This window comes from Buteo buteo, chromosome 2 (genome assembly GCF_964188355.1).
Source record: "Buteo buteo chromosome 2, bButBut1.hap1.1, whole genome shotgun sequence".
In the NCBI taxonomy this organism is placed as follows: Eukaryota; Metazoa; Chordata; class Aves; order Accipitriformes; family Accipitridae; genus Buteo; species Buteo buteo.
Genome location: NC_134172.1, coordinates 32,635,336 through 32,652,788, shown reverse-complemented (window position 1 = coordinate 32,652,788; position 17,453 = coordinate 32,635,336). Strand labels below are relative to the sequence as shown.

General features: G+C 38.3%; 1 protein-coding gene across 1 annotated transcript in view; it reads left to right on the top strand.

The window, feature by feature from the left end:
* The window catches only part of DGKB (diacylglycerol kinase beta), a 367,812-nt gene that overhangs the window by 63,477 nt on the left and 286,882 nt on the right, over positions 1–17,453 (top strand). Inside the window, exon 3 of the mRNA XM_075050079.1 lies at positions 9,033–9,109. Coding sequence (XP_074906180.1) covers positions 9,033–9,109 — 77 coding nt within the window. The remainder of the gene's footprint in view (positions 1–9,032; positions 9,110–17,453) is intronic.

Here is a 17,453-nt window from a genome sequence, read left to right as displayed (position 1 = left end):
TTAAGAAAATTACTTTAGGTAAAAGTCAGAAGAAGTATTGCCTCCAATGTTGAGAGCGCTAAAATTTCATCTCTGAAATAAGGTTTCAATATATAGGAATGTCAAGAACTGGCACTGAAATAAAGTTTCAATATATAGGAATGTCAAGAACTGGCACTGTATAAACCTTTACAACTTTGTAAGAGGAAGAGTAAAATGAATGTGATACTTTGATAAAGAAAAATGGTAAAAAAAAAAAAAAAGTTACCATTAAATCTTCCTGTTCCCAGAAGAGTACCAAAGCATTTCAGAATTGTCTGTGCTGCATGGAAGAATGGAAGAACCGGATGTAGCTTTGAAATTATGTCTTGCAATGAAACGGGGGCTTTAAGGCATCCTGCTCATAAAAAAATGAGAGGAGAGCAGAAGACAAACGAACAGAAAAAAAACCCCAAACAAACCAACCCCCAGCTGCACAGGGCAACTTATACCACCTGAGGAGCTTCCCTCAAGCTCTTTAAAATAAAGGCAAGCAATCAAAAGAAGCCATGGGTCTTGGTAAAATATGTTGCCAATTTTGACTCACTCTTAGGGTGAACAGGTGAAACATGTTAGCTTAAACTACTTTACAGTTTCCCTTTGCACAGTTACTGTATTTCATATGATGTGTCATAATTTAAGTGGTAATGTAAATTCAAACCCACAGGTTTTAACATCTTTGTATGCCATGGTATTGCATAACTGCTTTGGCAATTTGGGATGTATGTGGAAATACGAGAAACTTGTGTACCACTTTTTAGTAAGTATATGTTGAAGGAATAAACAGGGGAGCGAAAGCTTGCCAATAGAAAAAAGATCAGGCATAAGAATAACATGTTAGGTAGAAATAAAGTATCTTGGGCATATCTGTAGAGGCTTGGAAAGGTTACATGGTAATGCTTTCTTAATTGTACTCTCAGCATTTTTTAATTTTTGTTCTTCTGTGGACTTCTGTAAAATATTAATAGGTATCTACTTCCATGTTAGTTGGAAAGTTTCAAAATATCTCTAATTTCTGACAGAGTATGCAAAATATTTAATTTTAGACGTGTGCAATCCTGTGCCATTTTTACTTCACTTATTGAGCTACTTGTTTTTACAATAACTGCAAAAATTATTTGTTTTTTTTATAGACCTGTGTTTAAGTACATAGCTTAGTAAGAGTGTACCATATGTTCATGTATCTATTCAATAATTTTTTAAGCCATAATTGAGTTTAGGTTAAATAGGTAATGAGTTCAAAGTATAAATATTAAAAATTATAAAGAATAATTTTTGGGAAAATAGAAACAAGTAAACTACTGTATTTTTTACAATGTAGATTTCAAAACCAGTAGAAGTAGTCTCAAACTTATAAAGCCCTTTCCCTGTTTACGCTTAAAATCAGAATTAATACGTGCTAAATTTCAAACCAAACTGATTTGATTCTTCAGTTAGAAAGTTAGTGCTTAGAGTTAGTGTTTGGGCTGAAATATGTTGTCAATAGCTTTACTTCATTAATTTAATAGAGAATGGTTTCATCATCATTCTAACAGGAAAGGTTATGAGCTGGCAGCCTGTATCAGATATTGTGACCAGCTGTAAATACACAGGAAATGAGAAAAGGGAAAGAAGGAGCCACAACGTTACTTGCTGAAGGTTTGTATTAGTTTTCAGGCTCAAGCGGGGTGGTGGGATCTGAAGGCTGGAGAGGTCTCCCGAGGCATCGCCTCCTTCCTTGTGTCAGGGCAAGCCATTTCTGAAGTACGGCGTATTAACTACGTACACAAATACTGCATTTTGAAGCCAAGTATTAGAATGACTTGCAATATCATGGTTTCCTCACCTCATGAACTTAGGATGAGGGAATGCTGCCTCCGGACCCTGAGGGTACCGCCAGGCCTGACTGTCCCTGCCCAAGCTTCCCCCGGGGCTCTCAGCCCCTGCCTATGGCCTAGGACCCCATGCCACCCCCCCGGGGCTGGCCAGCGCTGCCCTGCCAGCACCACAGCAGGGCTGGTCTCTGGCTCCCCGCAGTCGTGCCCACCCGTGGGCTGACAGCCTCGGGCTTGCCCCATCCCCCAGGGAGGTGCTGCCCCCCGGGCTGCCCTGCTCCCGGCTGTGGTGATGTGACAGGTCCTGGCTGCCAGGCCCTGCCCTGCTGCCCCGGGGGAGCTGTGGGATCCTGGCCCCAGGGAGCCCCCAGCCCTTGCAGTGCCCTGACACCCTGAACCTTCCTCTCAGAGATGCGCTCTGAGGATCTTTCAAACTGTTTCAGCCTTAATTTTCTGAACGTTGGGAGACAAAGGAGTCCAAAAGAAGCTGAGTAAGTTTGCTGTAGTCATTTTAAAACGTAAAAGAGGATTAGTTCTTCTCAGAATGTTTTTAAGTACACACAGGAATTGCCTGCAGTTCCTCTCAAGTCCTGGAGTATGTTTTGGTCCTTTACTTATTTCTTCCTTTGTCCTTTACTTACTTCCTTCTTTCAAAGCTTATCCCACTAGCAGACAAAAATTAAGCCTCCCCAGATCCCTGTTGTTTGCCATATACTTTCATTTGAACATCTGCTGTAGGGAAGTGGGATTTGGTGGACATTTTTTATTAATGTGGACTAAACATGTGCTGGCACATGCAGTCGATGCTGCTTTTTTTCCCACAAAAGTCCTTGATTTTCTCCCTAACATAGCAATAGGTAAAATGGATCAATCTTCCTCCTTGCGATGCTGGGGCCCGGCAGGGAGGATAGGTGAAGAGGCAGCTCCTGCATCGGGTGTCAGGAGGAAGACGTTGTCCTTGCAGCAGGAGCCGCTGTTCCCACCTCCCTCAACCTGCCTCTTCTTCCACCTCCTCCATTCCCCGTTGCAGAAGTCAGTTGCCACCGTATTCATTTAGGCAGCATCATCCAGTTCTGCCTGCGTTTCTAAGAAGCTTTTTCCTAATTGTTTGTCACAGAATTCAGTGGGAATGTGATTTGCTGGAGGGTGTAGTCACTCAAATTCTCCAGTTTAAGGAGTGTTACCCAAACCATTGGTAGCAACTAGTGATGGGAGCTCTCCCTTAGACCATTGGACAATGATTGCCTTCCCAGCCTGGCCACTCTTTTCAAGACCGCAGTAGGTTTTAAATTCTAATTACAAGAAAATCAAATTGAGTGTTTACCCCACTTAAGGTTTTAAATGTCTGTTTCTTTTGTGAAATTTGCACCAAAAGACCACTTTCAAGTCACAAACCAAAACCGAGGCATGATGCTTTGCCAGTGAGCCTGCAGCTGTATGTATGGAAAGCATAGGACATGTACACTACTGCCTTCTGCTGGTTCAGTGTCAGCCATCAGGCATCTCTTACCAACACAGACATGCTGCAAGACTGAGTCATGCTAGGTAAACGATTTTTATACTGGAACAATCTATTTTTTTGGAAGGGGAACAGTTTTTACCCTTTGGTGCTGCAGACAGATTTGTTGGCAGGCTTAGCCTTTTTAACATGCTAGTATTTCTAGACCAGTAAAGCTTTGGATTAAGCATAGCTATAGCTTGAGCAAAAGCATTATCCAGTTCTCTGAATAAAGTATGCAAAAGGAAAAAAGCTATGTGTATAAATTTATATATATACACATGCATTTTTGTATGATTGCATCCACAAAAGAAAGAAAAGTCCATAGAAGAATAAGAACCCATACAAAAATTGCGATGTCAACTGAGTGCTGGGTTTTTCCCCATGCTTCTCATAGGCTTATCTATCAAGCAGGGCTTTCGAGTTTGAGCTAGGCTTTGTTGGCATGCAGAAAATCATGTGTTGAAGGTTGCAACTTTTTTTTTCTCAATCACAATAAGATGTATAGAAAATCTCTCTGGAACTTCTATATATAAAATTCTGAACTTTTGACCATGGTAGGACTTCAGATGCCTGTGATATTTTTCATATTGTATAAAGTTTACAAAAGGGAAATAGAGGTAGAAAGTGGTTATTACTCTACTTTTTATTGTAGGTGTTAAAATTAGTCACGGTCCAGGAAGTATCCAAGTTACTATGAATTTCAGTTCAAACTGAAAAACATATAAGGGAATTACTCATAATACAGTCATCATTTTCTAGTGCTTATTTCCCTTTAAACTGTAAAGCACTTTTGTGTATATAGCATGTGATTTATGCTGGTTTATGTTATAAGTCTGTCTCTTCTTTTTTTTTTTTTTAAGGAAAAAATCTTTTTCAAGGATTTTTTGGGAGGATGGGGAGGTGTCCTGGTTTTTGCTGGGATAGAGCTAACTTTCTTCCTAGTAGCTGGTATAGTGCTATGTTTTGGGTTCAGTATGAGAAGAATGTTGGTAACACACTGATGTTTTCAGTTGTTGCTAAGTAGTGCTTATGCAAAGTCAAGGATTTTTCAGGTTCTCATGCCCAGCCAACAAGAAGGCTGGAGGGGCATAAGAAGTTGGAAGGGGACACAGCCAGGGTAGCTGGCCAAAGGGATATTCCATACCATGTGATGTCATGTCTAGTATATAAACCGGGGAGGAGTAGGGCTGGTAGGGATTGCCACTCGGGAACTAACTGGGCATCGGTCGGCGAGTGGTGAGCAGTTGCATTGTGCATCACTTGTTTTGTATATTCTAATTATTTTATTATTATTATTGTCATTTTATTATTGTAATTGTTATCATTATTATTTTCTTCCTTTCTGTTGTATTAAACTGTTCTTATCTCAACCCATGAGTTTTACATTTTTCCCCAATTCTCTCCCCCATCCCACTGGGTGGGAGGGAGGGAGTGAGCAGCTGTGTGGTGCTTAGTTGCTGGCTGGGGTTAAACCATGGCAATGTAGACAAAGTGTGTGATCTGGGCAAGCTTTCCTTGGTTTCTGTTTTCTGATTATGGGAGAAGTGGTACACCATGTTCCAGTCTCAACTGAGTGCTCAATCTTCCTCATCTAAAGTTGAGTCATTTTTAAAAATGAATCATAATTTTTAATGTGGGCTGAATCAAATGGTTTTGAACTTAGTATGTAAATTTGTCTTCAGTTATAAAAAGTATCTTTGTTAGGACTGAAAGACAGGTAAGGAAAAATCAGACACTTTGACACTTTTACTGTTACATATGCAGGTTTCGTATTTCTAGAGTTGTCATTTTAATTGTTTTGCCTTTATTCTGAAACAATACAACATCAGCCCAAGTCTCATCTATATATCTATTGTTTTGGAGTCTTTATTTTAAAATAGAACTTCTGCAGCACTGCGTGGAATCCAGGTACTTTTCTCCCACGTACTAGTAATAGCTTTTCAGTTAGCAGTCTTCCACACCATGCCTAGTCTGTTTGTCCTGCCCCAAACTCACTGGAGCATGAGGTGGGAAACCACTTCTTGCCTCATCCAAGGAAAGCTCTGATTCCTGGGTCACAGTTGCCCTTTTTCTTCTTCCACCCCCTTGGCTAAATGAACACTGGTGCATTCTATCCAAATTGCAACAGAAGATGGGTTGAGCAATAAGAGTTTAAATCCATTCAGGCAGAGGAGAGAATCGAAGGTCTTCCATATTTTGAGTGAATGTCCAAAGCGCTGGGCTAGTGGGTAATAAAAATAATAAAATTGTGAGAACAAAAAGAGATGTTTCATGAAACAGACTTTATATTTAAAGCTACGTGAAATTCATATTGTGTTAGCTATAGCTTTGCAGGTAAGATGGGATTTAAGCACTACAGTGACAGACTGTGTGCTATATCTACACATATTTAGAAACTGTCTCTCTTGAGGAGAGCTTGGAATACAGAGACTTAGACAAAGAAGGAATTTGTCCTTGATTTTAAAAACAGGTAAGAGTAATCCATTGGAGTTTAAGACCATATTTGTATGTTAACATGAGTGGTTCTTATGGATTTAGTGAGACTGCTGACAAAATGGTAAGTTGCTAAGTTATGCAGAACATCTGTACTTGTAGGTAACACTGAGAACACAGATTCTGGTTTGATGCTTGTGTTTACACCACCATTTTCCAGTGAGTATGTAGATGATTTGGATCAGACTAAATAAACTGTAGTGGAACCCATAGCATTGTTGTTGTTTCCTTGTTACTTAGGAAAAAAGTTAGGAAAACTTCCTAGTTACTTCTGTGTATATTTTCTGGAAATTTTTTTCTGTTTTGGACAGAAAGCATGTACTTGACTTTTTTTTTTTTGAAGTGGAATTGAGAACATTTTACTGCAGTTTCTCATTTTTATTGGCATAGACCTTGCCAACACAATGCCTCTTGTATTTTTTCTTTTTTTTTTTTTTTTTTTTAAATGTGATCCCCAAGTAAGAGTGAAACTTGAAAATTATCCTATTATTCATATCCCTTTAGGTCAACTTATTAGAGATAGAACATGTTCCTAATACTAGTTTGCCTACTAGAGGCTGAGGAAGGACAATTAATTTTTCTGAGGAATGCCAGCACTGTTGAAGAGTATGCATGCAGGAGATTGCCAGTTGGTGTTTGACTTCAAAATATTGATAAGTCATTTTGAGCATTTTAAAAGGTCTCTGTTCATGTTAGTTTGGATACTGTCACATGAACTCAAAAAATGATTGAATAACTGTGAACAAAAGATTGTGAACAGTGGTTTTGCCTTGGCTGTGAAATGTATGTCATAGTGCTTGTAATAAATACAGCTCCTGTCTAGAATGTGGAAATCTCTTGAAGAGTTTTGCTGGACAACTAAAGCAAAATTTATATCCACAGACCCTTTTTTCTTGACAGTTATTTCAAGCATGGAATTAGCTATACTTTTTTGGATGTGACTGCTATAAGCTCATGCACGGAAAAAGTGAAAAGTTGTATTGTTGCTGAAATCGTCAAGTATCATCAAGACAGAAAATATTCTCTAAGAAGAGTATGAAAATTAAAAGCAAAAAATTATTTTTAATAAGTAACATAACAGGTTTTTAGTTTTAATTATGGTTGCATAGGCATAATAATAATTTAAAGATGAATAGACTACCTAGCAAAATAGGAAATGAAAGAAGCATGGTCATTGCTGGGAGAAAATCTCAAGACAGTGTTTTAAAACAGCTAGGGAAGTGGGCCATTTCTATTTTATTTATTATTTCATTTGTATAATAAAAGGTGTGTGAGGAGACCTTGCTGTCTTTCTATCTGATGTGCATTTAACCTCTTTCCTCCAAAGTTCAGTAAAATCCTTTTTTCGGATGAGGTTCAGTCACCTCTGTCATACATCTGCTCATCTCACACTGCTGCTTTCATAGTTATTGACTTCATTATCATAAGATGCAATGATTTTTGTATACAACCATGTATATGACTATTGAAATAATAGACCAAGTAAAAAAGAATTTTTTGTCAGTCATCAATTTGTGTACTTGTCCTGATCAGTAAGTATCTAACCCATCAGCTTCTAAATACAGTTCCTAATAAAATTTATTTCTTAATATATTGATTTATTCCTTTTTATAGTTTTTTTGTCTCCTTTTCACATAAAGTTGTAATTATTTGCTGTATTTCAAATGACACAGCAATAAGACTATAGATGACCTTATCAGCTAAATATTTGCTGTGATTGCCTATGAGACCAGCTAAACTCTGTTACTTAGAGTTGACGCTAACATTGCAATATATCCTATTAGTGAAAATAAACTGTTTTACTGAGGCCACATATTGTGTCTGGTGTTTTCATTGAAGAAAATGTCATAAAATGACAAACACTGGGAAAAGCAGTTCTTATTACAGTCTAAACTGTGTATGAGGGTAGGGAGGAAACAACTCCTCCAGCACCTCTTGAAACTGAATTTTACTGGTGTATCCTGTTTATAGCTGTTAAGAACTGTTACAAAGCTATTTTTCAAGTCCTTTGCTCCTAAATTTTCTCCTTCTAGGTCACGTAATTTACTAAAAGTACTTTTTAGAGTCAGGTTTAAGGTGCTGAATTTCTTTAACTATGTAAGAACTATTACAATGCTATATTTTGTTGATATAATTAAAAAATCAGTAAGACTAGGTCCTAATATTTGTAGTTTTAGGTGTCTAACTAATTGCTCATGTGATAGTGCTGTTCTTGATGCACTCTTTACTTCTCAACTTTCCTTCCTGATTTTGTTGTAGAAATAAATGTGCAGCCATTAAGTTTAGCTCTTTTCTTCTGTAGTGCATCTGCTACTCATTACTAGTTCACGGTTTACTTAAGTGTTGTGGCCATTATGCACATTTGACCATTATGCACTCAAGTACTGCATTTTAAAGAAAAAATTGAGTTACAATTATTTTTGTTGTATTGCTGAGATATTTTAAGGTGGAAAAGATGGTTATGTGCATGATGTATTCTAAGTGAATCTGAGTTTAAGGGTTTTATGTAGTGGCTACTTACTGAAATAACTGTTTTGTTATCTGCATATAGACAATTAAAAACAAATTGAAAAGTTTAGACCTATATCCCTGCTTCTGAACTGCAGGGATTTTGCACAGCTCTGTTAGACAAAAGTTGTCCTAAAGTTACTTTAGTTGACAGCGGTTAGAATATCTTAGAGGTCTCCAAAAATAAAGGTTTCAATAGCAACATTTGTTTTCTGTGACGTGAGTGCAGAAAAATATTTTTTTTCCTTCAAGTTTCCCCTTTATCTTGATATTCTCTGGCGCCTCTGACAGTTCCTCTACTCACTGGCAGGCGTGCTAGATGAGATTGAGTAGCGCTGCTGGGAGTGACCATGTTCTGTAGATGACTCGGGTTTCAAGGGCAAGAAAAGTGGCTTGAAATAGTCCTTGCAAACAACTCCTTCAGAAATATGCTACTTAACAATAGTTAAGGATTGGGTCAAAGAGTGTTTGTTTCTTAGTGTTTTGTGTTTACTTGCTGATTTTTACAGTATTTGGTGAGAGGGTATAGTATGTTCTCATTTTGTTTGTGCCCACAGCTGTCATACAGCTAGAGAAAATTACTAATGTGCATTTAGAAAAGCTCTTAGCAGTTTGGTGGTTGTTTCTTTACTTACAGTTCATATTTTGTAAATCAGTTTTCTGTATTTTCATTTTCTCTCTCTTTATTCTTCATCCAGATTCCACCAAGAAAATTAAGGATGTCTTAGAAGAATTCCATGGCAGTGGTGTGTTAGCAAAATATAATCCTGAAGGGGTAATTCTTCCTCTTTCTTCAATGGCCAGAAATGTTGGGGAGAAATATTTACAAATGTTGTAAGAAATCTAAGCATTTGAAATAGAAGATTATTTGTAGATCAGCTGTTTGGGGTATTTGAAACTATTTGAAAAGGAAAAATATGAATATTTTGAAGGCCTAAAAGTTTATAAACATCACATTAGACAGACCTGCTTAATAATTTACAGAATAACACATTTTCATTTCTAAGAATTAAACAGACAGACACACACCCCCCCCCCATCTTATGGTAAGGTTAACATGCTTCCCAATTATTTTTAAAGATTGGAAATGTTAAGCATAATGTCAAATGTAAGAAAAGTAAAATATGTTGAGTTAAGATTTATTTTTAAATTCTGTTTCTCTTGTGTTGTTTCTGGTAGTGGGATCCCCATTATTAAAGGAGAACTTTCTTCTGATGTTAGAAAACAAAGAATTCAGCTGGGGAAAAAAAAAAAGTGTGTGTGCATTGTCATTGCAGATTCACTACTAGACAAAATATTCTGGTTTGGCTGTAGAAAAAGCTAGATTGTTTTCTTTTGTTATCCTCAATTGTAATTTGTATCTGCTTAGCACATCCTAATAGTGTGATTCAAAATACAGCTAAATAAAAACCTGTTTCAGTAATGTTTCCAATAGTAATGTTTCTAACTGTGCTTGCATTATGTAGAATTCAGGATAGAAAAATTTGCCAACCATTATGAAAACTACTTGATCTTACATTTCAGGATGTAAAAGACAAGAATTATTGTAAAGTAAGGTAGTTGTAACTCTTTAAGTATTGAAAAATTATTTGACTTGACACTGAACTTTGCAAAGCATAGTGCTGGTCATTTTAGTTTCTGGGGAAAATATTTCATAATTAAGTAAAATAGTGTAAGTTGATCTTGTAAATGATCATCTTAATTCTCCATTATTTTAGTTAAATAGAATCATAGATTATAAAAGGATGGGAATGCTGTGAACATCTAATTTATTCTCCAATGTAACATAGGCTGTAGGACCTCCCTTAATTGATTTTTGTTAAATGTAGACATGTTTTTGTTGTTTTTTTTTTTTAGAAAAGTGTGAACCATTCATTTAAAAACTCAGTGCTTGCTCTTTTTTTTTAACTTTTAACTTCTGCAGTTTTCTTTATGTTCTTAGTGTGTGTGATAAAGTGTTTTTAATTTATTATTCACATTTTTTCTTGAAATTCTTCACTTATTTTCAGTCATCATGCAACTTTTTCAGTTTTGTGAAGTGTAACCTTTTAAAGTACAAAATAATTGTGCATCTTATGCATATTTAAATAACATGTTGCCATGTAGGTAACACATTATCAAGTTATCAATGTTGGTGTATAAACAAATCAGTATTTAAAGTTGTGAGATTGGTCTCTTAACAAAGTCATTCCTCCAATTCGGGAATATGTGGAGGTTGAGTCATGGCAAAAAGTGATCAGTATGGGCACCTGGGACAACTTCTCTGACTGAAGCCAGGTCAGTTTGCAGAATTTGTACAAAGCTGGAATTAATAAACACGGTTGGTCCTGAGCTGAGTCTTTGACTCTGTATGGTGTTTCCCAGAGTTCTTCATTTCACAGTGACTTGTTTGCAGAATCCCACCAATGTACTAAAACATCTAGGGGTTATAGGGCAGCAAAGCACCCAAACCAGTGAGGACGATGGAAGGGGAGGAGTGAATGCAAGTCAGACACCCTGTGGTGGCTTCAGTGTCTTCAGCAGGGATCAAGCTATGCACTGCTACTGGGTCAATGTTGGACACAGGCTGACCCTGACAGCTTTTGTACTTTGCTGCCTAGCACTTAGGCTTCAAGGAGTGCAACATAAGGAAAACACAGCTAGCAGCAAAGCTACTTTGACTCTAGTAGGATTTATTAGCTCAAGTTTAACGCCATAGGCTGCTGAACTGGAAGGAAAGTGGCTGAAATTTCCTCTGCAGCTGAGTGAAAATTCCAAGTCAGACAGAACTACCTTTGCACAGGTGTGTCTATTTCTGGCATGCATTCAACCTGCTATGTGGATAAACTCTTTATAGAATGATTTACAAGTTGATTGTGTCTGGTCAGATGAGGACTCCATGAGTTGGATGTACAAATATGAATTAAGTCATTGTTATCTGTAAATGAGATAACAAAAATTGACTGATCCAGCTGAAATCAGTCATAGTGCACCTTTTTACTTCCACATATTGTAGACAGCACTTCCTTTTTGTTATTGTGTTTTGTAGAGCATACCATCATGTTTCCATTTTAGCTCTCTGTTTCCAAGATCATTATCTTATAAGCACTCCAAGTATTTTTCAAGTCTTGTCAATATTCTGCCAAAAGGTGGTGCCAGTTTTTTACCAATAAACATGTGGCATAGAGCTGTGTCAGATTTAGCAGTGTGATAAATCTATGTACTTAAGAAAAAGCCTTAAGAACTTCCTGTTTCAAGCTTCTCCCTGCTTAAAGGGTTCAGGAATTTATTCCACTCCGTTACTTCTGTATTGGAGTTTTTTATCACAAGCTGATTTAATGGGACACAAATAGCAAAAGAAAAGCTATTGGTATTCAAAGCTTTTTACCTGAAGTCATCTGGTTTGTTTTTCCATTATCTTATATCTTGTCGAGTGAGTGGATTTTGGGCTTAGTGGAAATGATGTATCTGATTATCAGAGTTTATTTATGGAGCTTTTACTCTCTGCTTTCAATATAAGGGAGATGACTGAAACTTCTACAAATGCTACTGAACCTCTGTCCGTCCACCTTCTTCTCTAAGTTAGTGTCAAATATGTAATTAAGAATAGATTATATACCTGGTGCAAGACACATAGGTAGGTTAAGATCAGCCTCCTGGAAAGCTGTGATTTATAAATATTCTTTCCGTCATCTGAGATTTATTTAAATTAATTAATTTCAGCCATTTCACTTGGAGGGGAACACTGAATAGGCTAGCAAGAATGAGGGAAGCAGATGGAGCTAAAGACTGTATCTAAGTGTACAGTAAGTACACATCATTGTGTGCTTGGAGTCCTAGCGTTGTCATCCTTTTTGAGGGATCTATTGGAGTGCATCATAATTTTTTGTTTACCTGCTTACCTACTTACCGTCTAGAGCTCTTAGGGTTAATTGGTGCATGAGGGATGAGAGTGGAAGGTGCGTTGGGGGTCGCAGTCAGACAGGCATTCAGGGTGGAGTTTGGGTCTGCATGTGGAGCAGAGCAGTGCTCCAGAGTTCCACAGTTTGGATGTGGGTAAAAAGAATAAATGTGCATATGTAGAAAGACCAGGAAAACAAAAATTTCCAGGAAGGTTATGACAATGAGTGCATGACACAAGGTACATTCCATGATCTGATCTGCCCAGAGAGGTGAAGCCCTGAGTTTGGCAGAATGTGTGCAGTCAGGTTGCAGTCATCTGCCTGCTTCATAGGATTTTTGCATTTTTGAAAGTAGTGCAGATACTTCTAAGAAGCTTTCTCCAGGGTCCTTCTGATTTCCGGAGGCTTTAGGATTTTTCTAACTTAACTCTGTGGATGCATCAAAGATAAGTCTGGTAACTAGTTTAGCAAAAGTCTGGCACAATCAATGTAATTTTTGCAGGGAATACAACTGTATTTATAATTTTAAGGTAGTACCTCTTACTGGGAAGTAGTGGTAGCAGTTTGTGATTAAAGTAGAAAATTAATATGGCACCTTTATTAAAAAGAGTAAAAATTATTAGAAACTAAAGCAACATATAATGATGACTTTTGCAACAGTGCTTGCTAGTTTTTATAGAATCATAGAGTCATTTAGGTGGGAATAGACCCTTAAGATCATCATATCCAACCATAAACCTAACACGGCCGAGTCCACAACTAAACCATGTTCCTAAGGACCACATCTACACATCTTTTAAATACCTCTAGGGGTGGTGACTCAACCACTTCCCTGGGCAGCCTGTTCCAATACCTCACAACCCTTTCAGTAAAGAAATGTTTCCTAATATCCAGTCTAAACCTCCCCTGCCACAACTTGAGGCCATTTCCTCATCTTATGGCTTGGTACTTGGGGAAAGAGACTGACACCCACCTTGCTACAATGTCCTTTCAGGTAGTTGTAGAGAGTGATAAGGTCTCCCCTCGGCCTTCTTTTCTCCAGACTAAACAACCCCAGTTCCCTCAGCCGCTCCTCATAAGACTTGTGCTCTAGACCCTTCACCAGCTTTGTTGGCCTTCTTTGGACACACTAGCACCTCAGTGCCTTTCTTGTAGAGAAGGGCCCAAAACTGAACACAGGATTCGAGGTGGGGCCTCACCAGTGCTGAGTACAGTGGGACAATCACTTCCCTGCTCCTGCTGGCCACACTATTTCTGATACAGGCCAGGATGCTGTTGGCTTTCTTGGCCACCTGGGCACACCGCTGGCTCATATTCAGGTGGCTGTCAACCAACACCCCCAGGTCCTTTTCTGCCTTTCTTCCCCAACCCTGTAGCGCTGCATGGGGTTGCTGTGACCCAAGTGCAGGACCCGGCACTTGGCCTTGTTGAACCTCATACAATTGACCTCGGCCCATCGATCCAGCCTGTCCAGATCCCTCTGCAGAGCCTTCCTACGCTCAAGCAGATCAACACTTCTGCCCACCTTGGTGTCATGTGCAAACTTACTGAGGGTGCACTCGATCCCCTCGTCCAGATCATTGATAAAGATATTAAACAGAGCTGGCCCCAAAACTGAGCCCTGGGGAACACCACTTGTGACTGCTCGCCAGCTTGATTTAACTCCATTCACCACAACTCTTTGGGCCCGGCCATCCAGCCACTGTTTTACCCAGCAAAGGATATGCACATCCAAGCAGCCAGTTTCTCCATGAGAATGCTGTGGGCAACGATGTCAAAGGCTTTACTGAAGTGCAGGTAAACAACATCCACAGCCTTTCCCGCATCCACTAAGTGGGTCACCTGGCCACAGAAGGAGATCAGGTTGGTCAGGCAGGACCTGCCTTTCATAAACCCATGCTGACTGGGCCTGATCCCCTGCTTGTCCTGTATGTGTGGCATGATGGCACTTAAGGTGATCTGCTCCATAACCTTCCCCAGCACCGAGGTCAGACTGACAGGCCTGTAGTTCCCCAGATCCTCCTTCTGGCTCTTCTTGTAGATGGGTGTCACATTTGCTAACCTCCAGGTTAGCCAGGACTGTTGGTAAATGATGGAAAGTGGCTTGGTGAGCAATTCCACCAGCTCCCTCAGTACCCTTGGATGGATCCCACCTGGCCTCATAGAGTTGTCTGCGTCTAAGTGGCGTAACAGCTCACTAACCATTTCTGCTTGGATTATGGGGGCTTCATTGTGCTCCCCATCCCTGTGTTCCAGCTCAGGGGGCTGGGTACCATGAGAACAATTGGTCTTCTTGTTAAAAACTGAGGCAAAGAAGGCATTCAGTACCTCGGCCTTTTCCTCATCCTTTGTCATTGTTTCCCCCCACATCCAATAAAGGATGGAGAGTCTCTTTAGCCCTCCTTTTGTTGTTAATGTATTTATGGAATTTATGATTATATTCACTTCTGATTAAGTTGTTCCATTAACAACTATTCTTAGCAACAAGTAATTTTTTATGTTTTTTAAAGCACACAGGGAGGAAAGACAAACACTATTTACTTTTTTTTTTTCCCTTGGTTATCTGTCATTGCATGGTTAAAAATAAATTGCTTGCATGCTCTAATCAAGACTAGAATGCTGACTTAGAAACATTTTCTTGACATATGTGCTAATGCAAGAAAATGGGATACTCTATCTAATGTCTTAAACTTGTTCAACTACATCACTAACCTTTCAACAGAAAATAGTTCTGTTATAAAAACAGAGCACTAACATATATGTGTTCTTTCTTTCTTTGCATGCGTTACAGAAACAAGATATACTTAATCAAGTAAGTAATCTTAATTTGATTTTTTTTCCCTTTTGTTTTGCATAGGAGCAATATCTTTTATTTTGTAGGCTTCCATTGAGATGTCACTTATTAATAAATACTGCATGTGGCTCGTCTGTCAGATAGTAGACAAATATTTAAAGCTGAGGGCAAAGTGCACTCTTTTTCTGCTAGAAGACTTTCACTAGGTGAATTTCATTTTTGTCATTCACAGTACATAATTTTGCTATCGTTAATTAAGAGGAATATGAAAAATAAGTTAAAAGCAAATAATTAGCTTATTCCATATTTGTCACAGAAATTTCTAATTACTAGTGAGATCTCATAATGGTTTGTATTATTCTGAAATGACAATAACACATGTCAGAAAAAAATATTAAGTACTGTTGCTATAACCATATAATAATATATATATGTAGCAGGCTTAAAATTGCAGATTTTATGATTTGAATAAGGCTTATAATGTGCTTTAAGCAATTGTGACTTCACAGCAATTACAAGAGAAATACTTAAAGATCTGATCATCAACCCAAGACTCTACTCCTGAGAAGCTGCAGTAGCCTAAAACCAGGTATAAAAATGCAATAAAAAAAAAAGCTAGGGAAGGACTAACGAAATGAACTAGTTTTTCTAATGACCTAGTTATTCTTCCTTTGTAGCACAGAGGTGTTAAAAAGCCCCTGCTCTTCTGTTCTGGGAAGAGGCAGCCAGAACATGAGAACAATTGAAAAGTCGAGAGAGTGAAAGGATTAGTTTTGCAGGAACTCCTCACTTCTTGGGGTCAAAGACCAGTTGAGCTTTTGGAGGTGTGTTACTCAGAGAAGTACTGTCTGTTCACAGAAGGGCTCAGTTTTCTTCAGATGACCAACATTACTTTTTAGTAAACTAACAGAGTGACTGCAATGGGTCCTGAAAGAGAAGGTATTCAGATTAAAGCAGTGTGTCTAGGTCCAGTCTTGAGAATAATCTTGTTAGTATTTTTGCTAATAACCATGTCAGAAGAAGTAGATGAATACTGATAGAATCAACTCACTAAACCAAATTTGCAAATTGTTGCTAAAATGGAGAAAAATCTGAATATTATACTGGAAAAGCTTGATGTTATGGAGTACAGTAAATGGAAATGGAATTAAATGCACTAGTGCAGAGTACAGTGTGGTGTACCCTGGAACTAGTGGCATTGTTAGATAAATTGTTGTGTGTGGTAGTTGATCACAAGATGATTGCAAAGCATCATTGTGGTTTGGTCATGAAGAAGAGGAATATTTTACTGGAGCAGTGTAATGGTATTCCTGTGGCCGTGGTGGTCTAATAACAAAACAAGACTTGTAAGAAAACGTAGTGTCTTAGGCCCACTGAGGTAAGTGGAAAACTAGTTAAAATTTCAAGCACACAGAAATATGGATTGAAAGAAGGATTTTTGTGCTGTTTCCCTCAGCTACAGTCTTTGAGCTGACAGAAGATACTAAATTACCGTAAAGACCTTGCCTTATTATACTATATAAAGTGAAGTATTTCTACTACAGATAGGAGGATTTACTCTTCTATAAAAAGGTACTGCATAAACCACATCCTTCTGCCTTTGACCACATGATAGGACAAAGTGAACTCAAATTGGAACTAATTTATAGAGGGGTTAGTGAACTAATTTATAGTAGGGTGGAGAATTATAGCATATCTATTATGTAGGAGAAGCATGTCCCTCACATCTAAGAAACTGGGGACTAAGAAAGGATCTTGTATCTTTCTAGCTTCAAAAGAGAAAAATCTAGCAACCTGTGAGTATCACCAGCAGAAAACTTTATCCTTCAGACACAGGGCGTACTGGTTTTCTGGCTCTGTGGGCAGAATTTCTAGGGAAACAGCTTCCTGGATACCTAGAGAGTTGGGAAGCCTGCCAGGCAGAGATGCTGGCAGTCTGGCTGTAAGCCTGCGTTCTGTGGAAAGTGTTGAGGGCACAGAGGTGTAAAATGTTTGAGATAGTAAATTTCTGCTGCAAAGCTGTTCAGTTGTGGACATTTTTGATGATCTTTAGTGGACTCTCTGTCTCCTTTCCTCAGTCTGTGCTAACATCTCTCCTTTCTTGATATCTTCCTTCCCTTTTGATACTTCCCTTCTCTGCCTTAAGATCCCATTTTTGTCCTGTTGTTCTCTACTTTTTTGCATTGCGCAGTACCTTATGTTTAAGCTTTATGAGCCTTGTGCTGCTTTCATTTACATGTTACCTGTTCAGTTCTCATAGTTTTTCAGAAGGCTAACTCCAGGACTATTTTCCAGTTCTGATGCACAGTAGATACTGTTTCAAAGAATTTTAAAGGAAAAAAGAGTTTATATTTTTGTTTATTAGGGTACCACTATCAGTATTTAGATAGAAGTTGATAGAGAATTTTAAGCTGTCTTGATATTCAGGCCAGAGGGACCATTCT